General features: G+C 43.9%; 1 protein-coding gene across 1 annotated transcript in view; it reads right to left on the bottom strand.

Moving 5' to 3' along the window:
• The window catches only part of RAD54L2 (RAD54 like 2), a 93,531-nt gene that overhangs the window by 59,428 nt on the left and 15,152 nt on the right, over nt 1–18,951 (bottom strand). The window contains exon 2 of the mRNA XM_084752573.1: nt 5,250–5,440. Within this exon, the coding sequence (XP_084608699.1) occupies nt 5,250–5,388 (139 nt within the window). The 5' untranslated portion in view covers nt 5,389–5,440. The remainder of the gene's footprint in view (nt 1–5,249; nt 5,441–18,951) is intronic.

Genomic DNA, 18,951 nt, shown 5'->3' with positions numbered 1-18,951 from the left:
ACTTGCCTAGCATTCCCACAACCCTGAGCTCAACATCTAGTACCCCACTTCCCCCAAAATCCAGAATAATAATAAAATGCTCTAAAGTGATGCATCTAAGGCCTCTCAGAATTTTCTGCTAAGTGGATCCTAACAAAATACTAAATGAGCTGGCCGTGGTGGTGCACGCTTGTAATCCCAGTATTCAGGGAGGCAGAGACAGGAGGATGGATCTCTGTGAGTTTGAGGCCAGCCCAGTACACAAAGTGAATCAAGGACAGCCAAGGCTACACAGAGAAACCCTATGCTGAAAAACCACCCGACCCTCCAAAAAAAAATGCATGGGGATTCTGATTTTTTTTTCCATTTTATGAACATACAAGTTTTTCGTGTGTGTATGTATACATATGAGAATACACACACACACACACACACACACACACACACACACACACACACACACATGCACAGTCCCTGTAGATGCCAGGAGAGGGGTAATTAAAGATTCCACAGGGACTAGAGTTACAGGAGAGCTGTGAGCTGCTTGCCACGTGGGAGCTGGGAACCAAGCTCAGGTCCTCTGAAAGGGCAGACAATGGCCCTAACCACTGAGCCATCTCTCCTGACAGCCGCACCTCCGGGAGTCTACTGACAGGGAAGACAGAATGAGGCAGGTGTCAGGGGCTCACAGCCCAGCCAGTGAGGCCACATCAAGACAAGTCCAGGAGTTTTCAAAATATAAAAAATAAATAAGGTAAGGCTGGACGGAGTGGCGCACGCCTTTAATCCTAGCACTTGGAAGGCAGAGGCAGGTGGATCCCTGTGAATTCGAAGCCAGCCTGGTCTATAAAGTGAGTCCAAGACAGCCAGGGATACACACAAAAAAATCTTGTCTCAAAAAACCAAATAAAATAAAATAAATAAGGTAAAGCCTGGTGTGGTGGTGCACGCCTGTAATGCCAGCACTTGGGCAGGCAGAGGCAGACGGATATCTCGAGGCCAGCCTGATCCACAAAGCAAGTCCAGGACAGCTAACGCTACACAAAGAAACTCTGTCTCAAAACAAAAACAAAAACAAAAATAAGGCCAAGAAGCAACTTATGGTTCCACATGCACCTGCAAGGGAAACACACACAGTATTTTTTTTTTTAAAGAAGAATTGAGTGAGGTACTACATATCTGTAATCCCAGCACCAGAGGGCTGAAAAGGGAGGATCACCGCCAGCTCCAGGCCAGCTGGACTACATAACAAACTGGAGGCAGCTCCCCAGTTAACAGAGTAAACCTGTCTCAAAGGCAGGTGATGACTAGGGATGAAGCCCAGTGGCCGAGCACTTGCCAGTATTCATGAAGCCTTGGGTTTAATCACAAGCACCACTAAAAAAGTTGTATAAAGGCCAAAATAAATCCAAAAGTAGAAGGAAGAAGATGATAAAGTAAAAAGTACAAAGAAAACAAGCACAACAGTAAAGATCACCAAGGCCAAAAGACAATATGAAAGTAAACTATTGTCATCAAATAGATAGAAAAACTTCAACTATAAAGGGTGAAATAACAGTCTCCTTTTTAGAAGGGTTCCCAAATCTTAGTACTACTGACAGGTAATGATCCAGCTGGGTAGGGGTGGAAGCTGCTCCATGCACTACAGAATGGTTCATAGCACTCCTGGTCTTTCCGTAGACCATGACAACCAAACTACAGCAAAAGCATCACAGGGCACACCGCATTACATCGCCGTCTAAGACTAGATTCTCTTAGCCATTCCTAATTTTATTTTTTAACTTTTAAATTACATTTATTTAGTGGGTGTCTATATGTGCGTGCATATGCACAGCATGCAGGTAGAGGTCAGAGAGCAACTTGCAGGAGTCAGTTTTCTCTTTCCACCATGTGGGTCATGGGATCCAACTCAAGTGGTCAAGCTTAATGGCAAACAGCTTTGCCCTACTGAGCCACACTGCCACCCCCAATTGCTATGAGTGCTGGGGATTTGCACTCACGTCCTTATACTTATGTAGTAAGTAATTAACTCACTAAGCCATCTCCCTGGACCCTGTTTTAGCGCGTAAAGCACCCCATGAAAAAGCAAGATCTGGCTGTGCACCCTTGTAATCCCAGTGCTGGGAGGTGGAGACTGGAGCCTGCCGGTCACTGGCCAGCCACTCTAGCCAACCATTTGGTTCCAAGTTCAGTGAGACCCTTGTCTCAAAAATAAGGTAGAGCCAAACATGCTAGCAAATGCCTTTAATCCCAGCACCTAGTGGAGGTGGGGCCAGCCAGGGTGATATAGTGAGGGAAAATAGGTAGAGAGAAATAAAGGAAGACAGCCAAGATCAAGCACCCATGCACGCACCACGCACACACCAAATAAAATAAGATCGCTTTTTTTCTCAAAAAAAAAAAAAAAGGTATAATAGAGAATTACAACAACTAATAGCAGTATCTGTTTCTAGGAAAGTCTGGAAGATATATATGCTCTGACGCTGTAGTGAAGTACAAAATGGTCCTGAGTCACACTTCAAGAAACCCTAGTTGAACAAGAAGTAGAAGAAAGCCCCAGCATTCCAGCCAAGACTACACAAGGAAACCCTACCTCAAAAAATAAAAATAAATAAATAAATAACACGTGGGAAGCAGAAGGCAGAGTTCTGTGACTTCAAGGCCAGCCTGGTCTACAAAGTAAGTCCTGGATAGCCAAGGCTACGCAGAGAAACCTTGTCTCAAAAAAACAAAAAAAGAAAGAGAAGTTAGTATCTAATGGAATATTCATTATTCTGAACTTTATAAGTGATAAATAATTTATTTTTGTTCGTTTTGTTGGAAAAAGGTTTCTCTGTGTAGCCTGGACTGTCCTGGAACTCGCTCTATAGACTAGGCTGGCGTCAAACTCACTGAGATCCACCTGTCTCTGCCTCCAGAGCTGAGATAAAAGGTGTCCCACCACCACCTAGCTAGAAATAATTTCTAACCTTAAAAATTCAATTAAAGGGGTTGGAGAGATGGCTCAGTGGTTAAGAGCGCCACCTGCTCTTAAGAGGTCCTGAGTTTAATTCCCAGCAACCACATGGTGGCTCATAACCATCTATAATGAGATCTGTTGCCCTCTTCTCTGAAGTACTCATATGCAATAAATAAATCTTTTTTTTTTTTTTAATTCAATTAAAGAGCCAGGTGCAGTGGTGCACGCCTGTAATCCCAGCACTCAGGGAGGCAGAGGCAGGCAGAGCTTTGTGAGTTTGAGGCTAGTCTGGTCTACAAAGCAAGTCCAGGACAACCAAGGCTACACAGAGAAACCCTGTCTCGAAACACATTAAAAAAAAAAAAAAGAAGAAGAAGAAAGGAAGGAAGGAAAGAAAAGAAAGTGATAGCAACCTTGCCTCAAAAAGAAGAGAGAAAGGAGTGAGCAAGGGAAAGAGAGAGAAGGAAGGAACCCAGCAAGATTCCAAAAGCTGGGAAGGAAGGTGTGTAGTGTCCAGTCCACTAATTGGCAGCAGCTAAACCCATCTGAACCTGACAGGATTCTAAGGGTGTCTAAAAATACTGATCTGAGAACTGAGACAATGAAAAACAGAAAGTGACCAGATAACTAGGGATTCCCAGGTTGAACTGACAGAAGCTTTGGATGGTATAAAGGAGAGGAAACTTTCCTCTGACCACATGGCAGGTGGTAGGTAGATATGGGTAAGAAGGGAAGAATGTGACATCAATGCAGAAAGAAGGAGGGCTGCTGCTGCTCAGGGTCAGAGTCTGCGGCGGAGCACACTTCCCCAGACCCCCTCAAAACCTAGTGGTGGTTAATGCACTGCTCAGTTCCACAAAGTGGTGGAATTGGTAGTCTGTTATCACAAAAAGCTCTTTCCTTGTAAGCATTATCAGCCATGAAAGGCCAGAATTGGCTGAGAAGGCCTAGGGCTGACAGGATACCCTAGCGCTAGACTGGAGAGTAAAAGAAGAGGTTTGCGGATGGCAGGAAAGGACTGTCAGTGGGCACAGTGCTTGCTGCTCATGGCAGCACTCATCCGCAACCTCAGAACAGGGCGGCAGAGACACTCGGATCCCTGGGGCATATGGGGCAGCTTGTCTAGATCAACGAGAGACCTGCCGCAGAAAGAAGGTGAAGAGGATTGAAGAAGAGACCGAATGTCAACTTCTGGCCTCCATGTGCACACACATGAACACACACACAAACACACGTACACACCAAGATTGAAAGAGTTTCACTGGTCTGGTGGCACAGTCTTGGAATCTCAAGTGCTTGGAAGGCTAAGGGAGGAGAATTTCAAGTTCAGTTTCAAGACCAAGATCAGCACCAGCCTGGCAACCTAGTGAGAACATAAAATACAAAAAGTGATGTGGATATAGTTCAGTGATCAAGGGGTTTGCTACTAGGCATATGCCCTTGGGTTCAATTCCCAGTGCCACAAAAGAGAAGGAAAGAAAGGTTTCTGTGCTATTTCAAGAGCTAGCTGTTAAGCTTGTGCACCTGAGGACTGCCAGTCTGAGGCCAGTCTGAGCTACAAAGTGAGACCCTATTTTAAAAAAAAAAAGTTGAGGTTAGTTAAAGGAAGCAGGGAGCAGCTATGGAGATGCAGCTGCCCCATAGTTGGAGTAGCTGACAGTGGCCAGCACTGCAGGTGATCACCACTCTGGGCTGTCAGTCTGATTTGAGAATCTCTAGCCAGATAATTCCCTCATGTACAAACATGAGGCTTCAGGCACTCAGAGGCCATTCAACAGCCATCACTATGCCCGATGTCTACACACACTTTGGGCTGCAGACTCAGCACAGGGACTCTCCCTGACTTCTCCACCACTGGGGCAAGTACACTTCACTCTCAAATTTCTAGATTTGAGCCTACCTTTCCGTCAAAAATGGGTTAAATGCTTACCTTTCTACCACTAAAGCAATGATTACTTGGAAGAATAACCATAGATTCCCTGAAAATGAGCACAGAAGTTCTGAGGCTATTTATCACCCCATGTCTTCTCAGCGCAGACGGTCTACAGACTCCACTCAGAACTGAGGCACAATGGCATACACCTACAGTGCCAGCACTTGGAAGACTGAGGCAAGATTACAGAGAGTCCATGGAGGGCCTGGTTTACAGTGAGTTCCGGCCAGCCAGCTATACAGAGCAAGACCCTGTGTCTCAACACCCCTAAACCCAACCGCCCCCCTCCCGAAAAACAACAACTAGAAATCCCATGTTCTCCAGTAAAAATTCCACAAAGGACGGATACGGCAATCTGTTTGCAGTAGAGGCACTTACCATCCAGCAGGCCTTCCTCGTCATCCCTGTCATGCTCCTCCACTGCCACCTCCTCCTCCTCCTCCTCCTCTTCCGCATCCTCCAGCTCCACGTCCGGGTCCAGGTCTGGATCGCTCCCTGAGGCGGATTCGTCTGACATGGCTCCCAGAAGTCCTCAGTGGGCATTACCGACTCATGTCCACTGTAGGGTCCTAAGAGGAGGTCAAAGGGCATCAGGATCACCAAGGTTTCACAAACCTTCCCAAGAAAAAGATACTGAAGGTGAATCTCTGGAGCTTTCTAAAGCTAGGCAAACTACCCAAACACAAGTCTCAGTCTTCTCTGTGAGAACGCTGCCTTGAGACACATTTTGTTGAGTTTGCCCAGCTCAAGCATTTCAGGGGCTGCTTTGACAAAAAAGCAACAGCAACAAAATTAAAACTGGGTGTTTGAGAATTCACATTTGTCCATTCCTTCCAGTTTCCTGAAAACCACCTCTCGTGCCCATACTTGCCCACCTACACATACACATACAATTATTTATACTCCCAGGCACTATTCTGGGTACAGCAGGAAGAAAAGAATATTGGGAGAGTGACAGCTGGTACATGCCAGGGCGGCTGCTACCTTATACTGAGTGTCAAGGAAATCTTCACTAAGCAGACCAGAGGACACAAGGAGGCCATGCAGACACCTGAAGTGTGCATTTCAGGCAGAATGAGCATCAGAGGCCAAGCCCTGAGTCAAAGGAACTGGAAACTTAGAAGGTAAGAAACGAGTCCTGTGTGGAATAGGGCAGGATACGGCCACAGGACATCACACAGTAGACAGCTCACTCTCTAGTCAACTGAATCAAGATCCGGAGTTAGTGAGAAGTTGACTGCTTACCACACTGCCCCTTTGCCCAGGCTTGTAGGAAGCCTCGTATGAAGGCATCAGTAGCCATTTCTGTTTTTAGGTTCTTCTCTACATCTTGGTCTAGTTCCAACCACATCTTCCAAAAAGCTTTGCAAAGCGTCTCTCCCCCCCCATACCTGTGCCCACACAGGGTTCACAGGGGCTATCTCCTTGACCACACAATGAGCCCCCGGGGCAGGCATGTAAATGGGAATTACCTTTAGACTGTGGGTATTCATTTGTCCATGGTCCCTGCCTCACCTGCCAGTCTTGGTATGTCACATACACTGTATACCACAACTATCTCCTCCTCTCTTTCTTCATCCCTTCTCAGTCCCACAACTTTATCTTCACCCTCAAGTCCAAGGATTATAAGTATAAACCACCACAGCTGCTTTTAGAGAAATTTTCTTTTCTTTTTTTTTAAAGATTTATTTATTTATTTATTTAAGTATACAGTGTTTCACCTTCATGTATGCCTTCCCACCAGAAGAGGGCGCCAGACCTCACTGTAGATGGTTGTGAACCACCATGTGGTTGCTGGGAATTGAACTCAGGACCTTTGGAAAAGCGGACAGCGCTCTTAACCACTGAGCCATCTATCCAGCCCCAGAAATTTTCTAATTAATAAGTGCCTCTAGACTCGAGAGGCAGAGGCAGATAGATCATTGTGAGTTCGAGACCAGCTTGGTTCACAAAATAAGTCCAGGACAGCCAAGGCTACACAGAGAAACCCTGCCTCAACAAACAAACAAACAAACAAAAAAGTGTCTTTAGGTACCCAGATGCATGTCATTCTTGGAAATAAGATTTACAGCAATACAGTAACAATTACAATAACGAGGAATTGGCTTCTATATACCCTTAGTCAACACTAGCTGCTTCAAAACCTCAGTCCCCCACCCAAAAACAGAAAGTCTACGTATGGTAAGCCACACTTTTTTTTTTTTTAATTTAAATGACTCCTTTATTAGAAAACTGGGTTGTGGGGACTGGAGAAATGACTCAGTGGTTAAGGGCACCGCCTGCTCTTCCAGAGGTCCTGAGTTCAATTCCCAGGAACCACATGGTGGCTCACAACCATCTATAACGTGATATGATGTCCTCTTCTGCAGATAAAGCACTCATATACAAAAAATACAATAAATAAATCTTTTTAAAAAAAAAAAAGAAAGAAAATTGAGTTGTTAGCATGTTTTACTGTATTATACTTATACACTTTAACTTCAGAAATTGTCAGGTGGCCTTTAGCTTCAGCATGTATCTCACATTAACATGCAGTTACCAGTATGACTAAAACTAGGTGAACTTTCATTATCTGAAGACCTGATAGGTTCATCTTAGTATCATCCAGCCTACAGACATTTTTAGCTGAAAGCAGTAACTGGCATGCGTGAAGCCACAGTACCACAGAGCAGTACCACTTTAAGGCCAGAGGTGATCAAAACCCACACATGCGCAGCTGACACAGGCCATTAAAGACTGGACTAAACCATGGAAGACAGTTTTGCTTCTTGTGGGATGAAGGGCTATTCCTAAGAGGCACATATGCATCACCCCATACTTTCTCATGTAAACCTGATGTGCAAGGTTTAATATTTGACCCTTTCAAGTTATTTCCCTATGTATATTCAGGTCTGGCATACACCTTTCAACATCTGCATAAAATGAAACATAGAAAACGCCTTGCCCTTTCTACTCAAATTTAAAACTGAACTTGACTGTCATTCTCACATCTTAAAGCCATGAGTTAGCACCAGTTGTTTACTTTTGAGCTTGACTTTGAGGTACTTTCTTCCCACTAACCCTCTGGCTGTGATGAATGGCTGGAAGAACAACGTCTGCTGCTCACCACCCGGCAAGCTGAAGGATAGCTCATCACAGGAAAGACTAGAAGCCCAACAAACAGTCATGGCCTTTGCTGGAACTCACATAAAATGGCTTTTCTGGAAAAAAACTAACCTTGTTGTTTTGTGGGATGAAAAAATTCTCAGCCAGGTGTGGTGATACTTGTCCTTAATCCCAGCAGAGGCAGGTGGATCTGAGTTCCAGGCCAGCCAGAGATACACAGTAAAACACCTCCCCGCACCCCACTCTCTCACAAAAAAAAAAAAAAAGAAGCAAAGTGTATATAAATTTATCCACTACTTTGCTTTTATAATTTCATGCTATTTCCTACAGTTTTATAATTAATAGCTAAACACAGAAATAGCTTCTTGGCCAATAAGTTTATTGTCTTTATGGGGAAAAAAAAACTCTTCATAGAAAATTGCTTTGGCTCTCAGCAGCCCACTCCTGAACTCTGAGGAAGCTTGCCCTTTTTTTGAGCAGCCTGATTTTTCTTCTGGGTAAAGGACACCTTGGGGCGGTTCTACCATTTCTTCATCACTTCTCTCTTGGGCTTCTTCTCATGGGTAGCCTACACCTTTAATCGCAGCACTCAGCCAAAGGCAGGTGGACCTCTGTGAGGACCAAGACAACCAGAGCTACACAACAAACAAAACAAAACTTCAGCCCTCAAACTCCTAAGAGAAGCAAGCATTGGTTAAATATCCATCTACTACATGTGATAGTAAGACGTGAGACACCAGCCTGGTCTACGTAAGTTCCAGGCCAGCAAAGGTTACATGGCAAGACCCTGTGTCATCATTGTCATTATCACCCTCATTTCAAAGGCTCCCAACACAAAGGAAGAATAATTTTTAAAGATGGGGAAAGGCTAACTCCCTTATTTGATCATTACACATTGCAATGTATTAAATTATTACAATGCCCCATAACTTTGTACAATTACCTTGTGTGGGTTTTTTAAAAGTAAAAATTACACCCAGATCACTAGATGAATAGAATAGAAAGTGACTGAATTCTCAAAGAATATCAAATTTTTCATTTACTCATTCTTCCACAGGCCAATAAATGTTAGAAATGACACAACGAACAGTATTCTCAGCTCTTTAGAACCACACCAACTACTTAAGAGGTACTCTTGCTGACTTTCAAAAAGGTCACTAACAGGTAACTGAGAAATAGCTCAGGCAGTAAACAATGCTTTTATTGCAAGCATAAGTGCCTGAGTTTGATTCCCGGAATCCCTGATTTTAAACAACCTAACAAACATAGCCAAGCATGGTGGTAGTGCTCCCAGTGCTGGGGAGGCCAACAGACAGATCCTGGGACTCTCTAGCCAGCCTAGCCAGTGTGGTGAGTTTCATTCCAGTGAGAAAACAGCCTCAGATACAGAATAAAACCCTAATTTAAAGCACTGTAGAAAAGAATCTCTTGTGTCTGTATGGGAACATCACCTGTTAATGAAAAGCTGACAGCCTATAGCTTAGGCAGAAAAATAGGAGGTGGGACTTCCAGCAGGCAGAAGGGATTCTGAGATAGAGCCAACCATACAGATTCAGCCAGCAAGACATGAGGACAGACACATGGTACCTGAGCACAGGTAACCAGCCACATGGCAAGATGTAAATTAGCATAAATGGGTTATTTTAAGCTATGAGCTATTTAGACAAAAGCCTCGTTATATGGTCTAGGTATTTGTAAAAATATTTTGAGTCTCATGAGTCATTAATCCAGGAGCTTGGGGCCAGGAAGAAAACTAACCCCCTCCCCTCCCAACAGAGTATCTCGAGCTAGGTGCAACACCCACTCTAGGTAGGAGAGAAAGAGGCTGGAAGGACAGGGGAGGCAGACCTCTTCAGACTTAGTTCCGGCTGGTTAGGGTCGTCGGGCTCATTGGAAAAATACCAATTTCAGTCATGAGAATATCTAGCAGTCCAGCAACAGCAAATGGCAAACACAGAAGGACAAACAAGCAACCTCTACCTCCTCCATCCATCTCCTCAAAGCTCTTCCTATCTTTGGTCTCTGATATTTATATTCTCCCAGAATCCTCAGTATTCCACTAACTCCAGTGAGCAAATATCATGGCCCTCTCTAAACCACAAGAGGCTGTTACCAGCTGGCATAGACCATGGCCCCACATGAGACAATTATTAGCTGAGGACAAACTAAAGCAGCCCAATATCTCACACTTGGGATTAAAACAAAAACATGTTTACATAGCATAACCGAGTTTTTAAAGAAATCAAAACTTCCACTTCAGCCTGGTCTATAGCACGAGTTCCAGGATAGCCAGGGACACACATGGGCTGGGAAAAGCAGGCACTGTCCTCTCAATGGCTTGAGCACTGATGTGAGCTCACCCTAACTCTCCCGGGGGTGGTGTTGAAGAGCTGGCCCCAATGGCATGAGCATCAGGGGGAACTGAGAGACTGATGAACTCAGCTACCACCCTGGCCCAGATCCAGCCAGGGCTTCGAGTTGGTCCTCCTCAACATCTACCCCTTTATTTGGGCAAAAGGGTATGCTATGTGACATAGTGTGATTCACCACAGTTCCCAAGGTGAGATGATTTTTGCTTTCTTTTTTGTCTTTTTTGTTTGTTTCTTTCAATACAGGGTTTCTCTGTGAAGCCTTAGCTGTCCTGGACTCCCTTTGTAGACCAGGCTGGCCTCAAGTTCACAGAGATCCACCTGCTTCTGCCTCCCTGAGTGCTGGGATTACATGCATATGTCACCACGCCCATCTGGGTTTTGTTTTTCTTTTCTTTGGGGGAAGATTGCAAGAATATAGAGGGACAAGAAAATGAGTGGGGATGGAGTGCATGATTGTGAAATTCACAAAGGATAAAATGTTAAATACCTATATAAATATTTTATGGACACAAATACATATATACATATAAAATGCAAACATATCCTGGATTTAATAATTTACAAGGAAACATGAAAGTGCTCCGTCTCTAGCGTTAAAATAAATACCCCATAAAGAAGCCCACTAGTCAAAGAATTTATATAATTCAAAGACAAAAGAAGAGCTTAGTGCACATGGCACTACAGAGTACTCATAGTAGTCTGTCGAGTCCCTAGAAGCCCATTATGGACCACTGAAATTACCTCAAACCCTTTTCACACAGGACAATGACACTGCACTGATCACTCCCATGTGCACTTCAAACTCCTACTTAGCAAAACTAGCCTTTCGAGTGAACATCAGTTACTTAAAAAGACACTAAGATACAATCAAGGCAGCTACAAAGCTAAACTTACTTGGAAACAGAATAAGACTTTGGGCAATTTAAAACTTTAAGGAAAATAGGAAGAGTGAATACACTCAAGACTCCCAGGAGCAAGCCTGACAGTGCTGATGCATGCCTTTAATCCCAGCACTTGGGAGGCAGAGGCAGGGGGATCGCTGTGAGTTTGAGGCCAGCCTGGTCTACAGAGCGAGTCTAGGACAGTCAAGGCTACTGGGGGAAGACTCCCAGTAGCAGGGCCATGGTAGACAACTAACTCTCTGAAGGCAATGCAGTAGGCAGGACCCGTGGGATTGGCACCACACACAACGGAAACACTAGAGGAGTATTTACAAAGTCCTGAATGCCAGGCGCCACAGCTCTGAGGATAACCAGCTGCACGACTTCAGGTCAGTTCTCCTTCAGCTTCAGCCACCCTTCATATTTCAGCACAGGAGAGAGATGGACCTAAGCCAATCTTCAAGATAGCTTCCTGGTTCTAAAACAGCAGTTCTCAGAGGGTGATCCAAAGGATTCTGAGCCCCTTTGAGTCAGCTACAAAGTCAAACCACAGTTTGCAAAGTCATTCAAAGTGCGAATAACATCATTGCATACAGAAAGTTCTTGACAAATGTTCAAATTCCATACTGCAGCTAACTTTCAAGAAACACTGTAGGGGGAGGAGTCATGCCTTTAATCCCAGCACTTGGGAGGTAGAGGCAGGGAGATCTCTCTTGAGTTCAAGGCCAGCTTGGTCTACAGAGTGAGTTCCAGGACAGCGAAGGCTACACAGAAAAACCCCATCTCTAAAAACCATGAACAAACAAACACAATTTGTCGGAACTGTGCCAAAGTATCAAACAATACACACAGTTATCTTAAAAGTCTATTAAAAAACTTTTCCTTCCACGTTTGTTTCTGTAAAGCCTATATTTCAACAATGCAAAACGCCAACAACAAAGCATTAAGAGCTAAGAGTCAGCTGTCTATTTGGCCAGACACTTCCAAATGTGTAATATAATTAAGCTCTTCTAGGTTTTGTTTGTTCTAGAAAAGTAACTTTTCACTTAAAGTGTTACTTATGAGTTGGGAACATTTTTAATGCACAAAACTCTGGAATACCAGAGGAGAGATTAGTCAAGAATATACTCATTCTCCACAGAATCCTGGTCACAGGGAAAAAGCATCAGAGAGAGACATGACAGCGGGGGTTGAGAAGACAGAACCCTAGACTCTGAAAATCCTCACGTAACCCAGTGTGGATGCACATCTTCAGCTGTAGAAGCAGAGGCAGGTGGGTTTCTGAGTTCAGATCAGCCTGGTATAGTAAGTTCCAAGCCAGCCAAGGCTACATAGCGAGACCCTGTCTCAAAACAAAACAAAGCATGGGGTGTGATGGCGCACACCTTTAATCCCAGCACTCAGAGAGGCAGAGGCAGGCGGATCTCTGAGTTCCAGACCAGCCTGGTCTACACAGCTAGTTCCAATACAGCCAGGGCTACGCAAAGAAACCTTGTCTTTAAAAAACAAACTCAAGAAACAAGTAATAGGAGAACTTAATAATAAAAATAATCTTTTTGTTGTTGTTTCAGAGGCATGGTTTCTCTGTGTAGCCTTGGCTGTCCTGGACTGGCTTTGTAGACCAGGCTGGCCTTGAACTCACAGCGATCCACCTGCCTCTGCCTCCCGAGTGCTGGGATTAAAGGCGTGTGCCACCATGCCTGGCTCACCTTGCTTTTTTTTTGAGGCAGTTTCTCACTATGTAACCCAGACTGATCTCAAATGGGCAATCCTCCTGCATCGGTGCCCCAAGTGCTAAAATTACTAAGTATCCCACCACAGGCAAAACAATTTCTCAAAGAATCTTGAACGTAACGGCTCACAACTGTAGTCTCAGCACTCAGGAGGCTGAGACAAGTGACCACTCCAGTGCTAGTCTAAGCTATTCAGGAAGCTGCAGGCCAGCAAGACCCTGTCTCAAAAAATAAATCAATAAAAATGTGAAAATAAAGACAGCAAGGAGAAAAACCTTTTTCTGTTCCTAGTTTTCCAAAGGTTTAAACACTGTAACAAGCATAAATATACCTTACTTAAAGGCGCAGGTGTGAAATATCACCTCATCTCCATCGTTAAGGATAACAACTAGACGCACTTCCTTCCCTTTCCGACTTTGAGGACTTGAGGGTTATAAAGGTTAATTAAGTCTCCTAGTGTCCCTACACATGGACAGGTATCCTCTGGCTAAGAGATGGCTCTATTTCTCCTCCCCTGAACCCAGCGGGGATTAGACAAGAGTCTCATTTGGGCTGTCTCTGAAAGGCTCCAGGCATGATTAGCAGCTTAAATAAATGGCATCCCACAAGCAGGCAGAAATTGGATTCAACTTCCTTTCCTCCTTGTATAGATGTGACCCAGATCTGAGGAATCTCCTAAGGAGACTTACATAATTTACCTAGATTACAAATGTCACCATGACTTCCGGCTAAGTTTACTCTAATCCATTCTCTCCCTTGCCTTGGAGTCAATCATATACTTTAACTTATTCTTCCTCCTCCCTCCCTCATCCCCCACTAGGCAACCTACAATCAGAATTACATAAAGCCGTCCAATATGCCTGTCTCTGGCCTAACAACAGACATAATACTGAAGGAACGTGACACTGACTATCCATAAGGTGTTTGAAAGAAAAGGGAGACTTTGTCTAATAGAATAGAGAGAGCTATTCTTTCACACTGACCCTGGAGCTTCTCTAAAGAAAAGTATTGCAGGACAGACAAAACTTACTCAGTAAGTCTCGGAAGTAAAAGAAGCTGCAGGAAAACTCAGTTTTGAGAGGCGTGGGTCTGCTGAGATAGCTTGGTGGATAAAGGCACCTACTGCTAAAACCAACAAACAACTCTGAGTCCTGAGACTCACATCGTAGGAAGAGATAACTCCACAAGCTGTTTCCCAGCCTGCTCAAGCAAGCATATATGTGTATGCACACAATAAATAAATAATGCAATTTTTAAAATCTTTTAAAGGGGACAGTTATAAACTGGGTGGTGGTGGCACACACCTTTAATCCAAGCATTTGGAAGGCAGAGGCAGGTAGATCATTGTGAGTTCAAGGCCAGCCTAATCTATAAAGTGAGTCCAGGACAGTCAAGGCTACACATAGAAACCCTGTCTCTTAAAAAAATTAAAATAAAAAAATAAAAAAATAAAGGAGCCATTTATTGCCAGGTGTTGTGGAGTACACCTTGAACCACAGTGCTCAGGAGACGGGAGGCAGGTGGACCCCTGTGGGCTCCAATCTACAAAGTGAGTTCCAGAATGGTTAGGGCTACATAATGAGACTCTGGAGGAAGGGAGGGAGGGAGAGAGAGAGAGGGAGGGAGAATATTTATCAAAGATGAAAACATAGGTTTTGTATGTAACCGCATAGAAAGTCATGTGAATCCTGCCTCTCTTCACTTAGAGAATAGAGAGAGAAGGCCAAACCTGATTGGGCCAAATAAGAAGTATGATGTTGAAAATAATTCACAAAAGACATTATCACAGGTGTAGGAAAAAAGAGCAAAAGCTGAGATGATAGCTTGAGGAACTATTTTAAAGAGAAGGGGGTCTGGCAGGTGAGGCTGGAAACGTGCTTGCCTAACACAAACAAGGCTGTGGGTCCAGTCCTCAGCACTAGGTGAAACTGGGTAGCGGCACAAAGCTGCAAGCCCACGCTTGGGAGAAAGGTAAAATCCTAGATCATCTTAGCAACAGTTCAAAGCTAGCCTGTGCTACCTGTTGATCCTGTCTCAGAAACCAAAACTAAAAAGCTTGGTACTATAACCCTCATCAAAAATCTAATGACTGAGCCCCTTCCCTGCGGGCGGGATGAGGTAGGAACCATGGCTAGGGAAGTTGTAAAGGGAATCTACTACAGTTTTTTAATAAACGGACATGTTGTCAATCCGCCTTCCTCAATCTTTGTTTCTTTCTTTCTTTTGATTTTCTGAGACAGGGTTTCTCTGTGTAGCCTTGGCTGTCCTGGACTTGCTTTGTAGACCAGGCTGGCCAAAGAGCTCCACCTGCCTCTGCCTCCTGAGTGCTGGGATTACAGGTGAGTGCCACCACCGCCCGGCTACTATTTCTAGCCATAAAAAGGTGCTGCTCTTAGGCTTTGCAGTAAGCATCACTTAATACAGAGGCAACACTTGGTCAATGTGCAAGAAAAAGACTGTTGAATGCTCAGCCCTAAGTAAGACATCTCTGCCACTCTCTCCAAAACTCGGAGATATCAGAGGAGGAAAGAGACATCAATTCACACACTTCTCTGGAGAGGAATGCTGTGAAATGCTGCCTTCTGAGACAATGTGACTGTTGCATTCATGACTTCATAGCAGCTGTGGTCACCTACGCAAGATGGGGCTTACCACCATCACGGATAAGGAAGAGGCTCATGAGCCCCTCCTTGCGGAGCTACTGGCAGGCAGCTAATGGCTGCTGGGAAAAGGAAGGTCATTTCTTCAGTGGTGTAACCACTAGTAAGTTGCCTGTGCTCCAGTAAACAAGCCCTACCCAGTGCTCGTGTAAGCAACCCAAACCCTGTGGGTCACAAAACAAAATAAAATGAAAACCAGGGAACTAGGAGGGAGAACAGAGAGTAAGGGGGTGAATATGATCAAAATACATTACATTGGTGTATAAAATTGTCAAAGAAACATTTCAAAAAGAGTAAAGTACGTGTCACACAAGCACCAAAGACCTAAGTGTGATCCCTCGCAGGCACATAAAACCCCAGGTGCAGCAGCACACACCTGTAACCAGCGCTGGGGAGGTGGAGACAGGTGAATCCCTAGAGATTGACTGGCAGCCAATCTAGTCAAATTGTCAGGCTCCAGTTTCTTTTTTTTTTTTTTAAGATTTATTAATTATGATGATGATGACGACGACGACGATAATGTATACAGTGCTCTGCCTACACATACACCTGCAGGCCAGAAGAGGGCATCAGATCACACTATAGATGGTTGTGAGCCACCATGTGGTTCCTGGGAATCGAACTCAGGACCTCTGGAAGAGCAGTCAGTGCTCTTAACCTCTGAGCCATCTCTCCAGGCCCCAGGCTCCAGTTTCAATGAGAAACTCTGTCTCAACAACTAAGATAAAAAAACAATTGAGGGAGGCACCCAATGTCAGCCTAACATATATTAACACACATGAACACATGCAACACATACATACAAAAAGAAACAGAAGGATGGAGGGTTAAATAAGTGACAGTTATTCTGGAGAAAGAACAATTAAAAGGAAAGAGAGAGTGGCTAGCGATTGGTTCAGTCCAAAGGATAAGCCCTTTTTGTATAAAGATGCTGTGCCAGGCGTTGGGAGGTAGGTACAGATAAATGTTTCAGAGATGAAAACGCAGATGTAGAACAAGGAGCAAAGAATCTGTGTCTCCAAAGCAGAAACAATCAGCAAAAATGTCACTTAGTGCCACTAACACAGCTAGCATCATTTTAATAAATACCATATCACATCTAATTATAATATAAAAATGAAAAACAATACTTTTGCCCCACTAGGGAATTTATAATTCATCCTTTTCCCTCTCACACTAACACTTGCCTGAATATACTCACATCCTCATCTGGTCCCCTAGGTACCCAAAGACGCACATTCATCCTAGTATGGTTTAAAACATCATCTGACAGGTGATAGAGGTACACATCTGCTGATGCTGAGGCAGGGGGATCAAGTTTAGAGTCAGCCTACACTACATAGCAAGACTCTATCTTTAAAATAAAGGGAGGGGTGGCTCCTGGGTACAATGCCTGCCCTTCAAAGCTACACTCAACCCCCAGCCCAACATATTTGGGACATCTGGTTGGGAGTGATGGCACGAGCATATAACTCAAGTATGTAGGATGCTGAGGCAGAAGGATGGGCAGCCTAGGCTACACGTTGTCTCAAACAAAACATCAACAACACACAGAGTGCCCTGAAGCTACTCCCTGACTCAGCGGTGTTTGATATGTCAACCTATAACAATTAGCAGCAATTATAAGAGACAAAAGAGTTGGAGGGTGAAGAGTAGAACAAGAGAGACGGCTCATCACAGCATGCAGACACTAGGCTGAACAGAAGGACCGGCTACATCAATGCTGATAACTAACAGTGGTGTCACCTGGGATAGTGACCAGCAAAACGCCTCAGCAAGGAAAGGTCAGACTGGCTGGCCATTGAAGGATCCACTTGTCGCCACCTCCCCAACACAAGAATTACAAAAGAATGCCACCATACCCAACTTTTTAACAAGGACTCTGAGAATCTAATTAATAGCCTCATGCTTGCATGGTAGGCACTTTACCAAATGAACTATTTCCCCAGCTTCTGGACCTTACCATTTTGTAGCAAGTAAAACGTAGGCCCTCAGGGAGGCAGAGGCAGGCGGATCTCTGTGAATGTGAGGCCAGGCAGGTCCAAAGCGAGTCCAGGACAGCCAAGGCTACACACAGAAACCCTGTCTTGAAAAACCAAAAATGAAAAAGAAAAACAAGGATTGCATGAATGCATGCACCTAGAGATCACGTCCCTTTCCGGGTCCCCTGCCTTAGGAATGGTCACAGCCACAGTTGGTGTAGCTTGCCTGCTCAGTAAACACAACCACGCTAATTCCCTACAAGAACACCCAGAGAGCCTTCTCCCAGGTCAATTTGACATTTGATACTAACCACCACGATGGCTCAGCCACTAAAGGTAGCTGCCGACCTGGCAACCTGAGTTTGATTCCCTGAAGCCAGGAATTTGTGTAAAGATTAAAGAAGAGAACCAACTCCATAAAGTTTTTCATCTTTATGCCTGAATTGTGACATGTGTATTGTGTGCATGTACCCACATATTCTTTTAACTAAAGAATAAAAAGGAAAGAAATCTGGACTGACACATTAGGCTAATCTGTGACTCCTACTTCACCGTAACCGAAGCAGGCAGGCAAGACAAACCTGGTGAGGTACATAATGAAAACTACCAATATCTAAAACGAATCACAGTGCCAAAACAGGCATTGAACTAATTAGGAAAAGTGTTATCTGACTATACAAAATACAATAGTGTAAATTTTAAGGTTTCAAGACGATTTTTAGAACATAGTGTATAAGAGGTTTGGCATAAAATAAAAATTAATATTTAGAACCCAACTTAAATAAACAAGTATTTATATATGAATAGGGGAAAGACATGAATAAAACACATCCAAAATGTAAGTCATTTTTATCTCTGGTTGGTAGTTTTACCTTTAAAAAATTACTATTATCAAAAAAAATTACTATTATCTTTTTTATTCTTTTGTTAGATGACATCAATCCTGGCAGTAGGAAAGTAGAGACAGACACGATAATAATAGAAAACTAGCCCTTGGGCTGGAGAGATGGTGCAGCGGTTAAGAGCACCCAAGTTCAAATCCCAGCATCCACACGGTAGCTCGCAACTGTCTGTAACTCCAGAACCAGACACACTCACACAGACATATATGCAGGCAAACTACCAATCCACATAAAATTTTTAAAAAATAATAATAAAACAGTAAAAAAAAATTCTAAAAAAAGATTAAAGAAAACTAGCCACTTGAATAAATAAAGAGTCCAGAGCTGTCACCTACACCCCAGGACTACAGAGAGGTCCAATCTCAAAAAGGGGGAGATGGGTCATTAGATTTCTTTGTCCATCTTCCTAGTGTGTCCATAGTGAATAAATTACCTTCTATTTCCT

The sequence above is a fragment of the Acomys minous genome (genome assembly GCF_964271855.1).
Source record: "Acomys minous genome assembly, chromosome: 13".
Taxonomy (NCBI): domain Eukaryota; kingdom Metazoa; phylum Chordata; class Mammalia; order Rodentia; family Muridae; genus Acomys; species Acomys minous.
The sequence above is the reverse complement of the archived record's forward strand: the minus strand, read 5'-3'. Positions and strand labels throughout refer to the sequence as shown.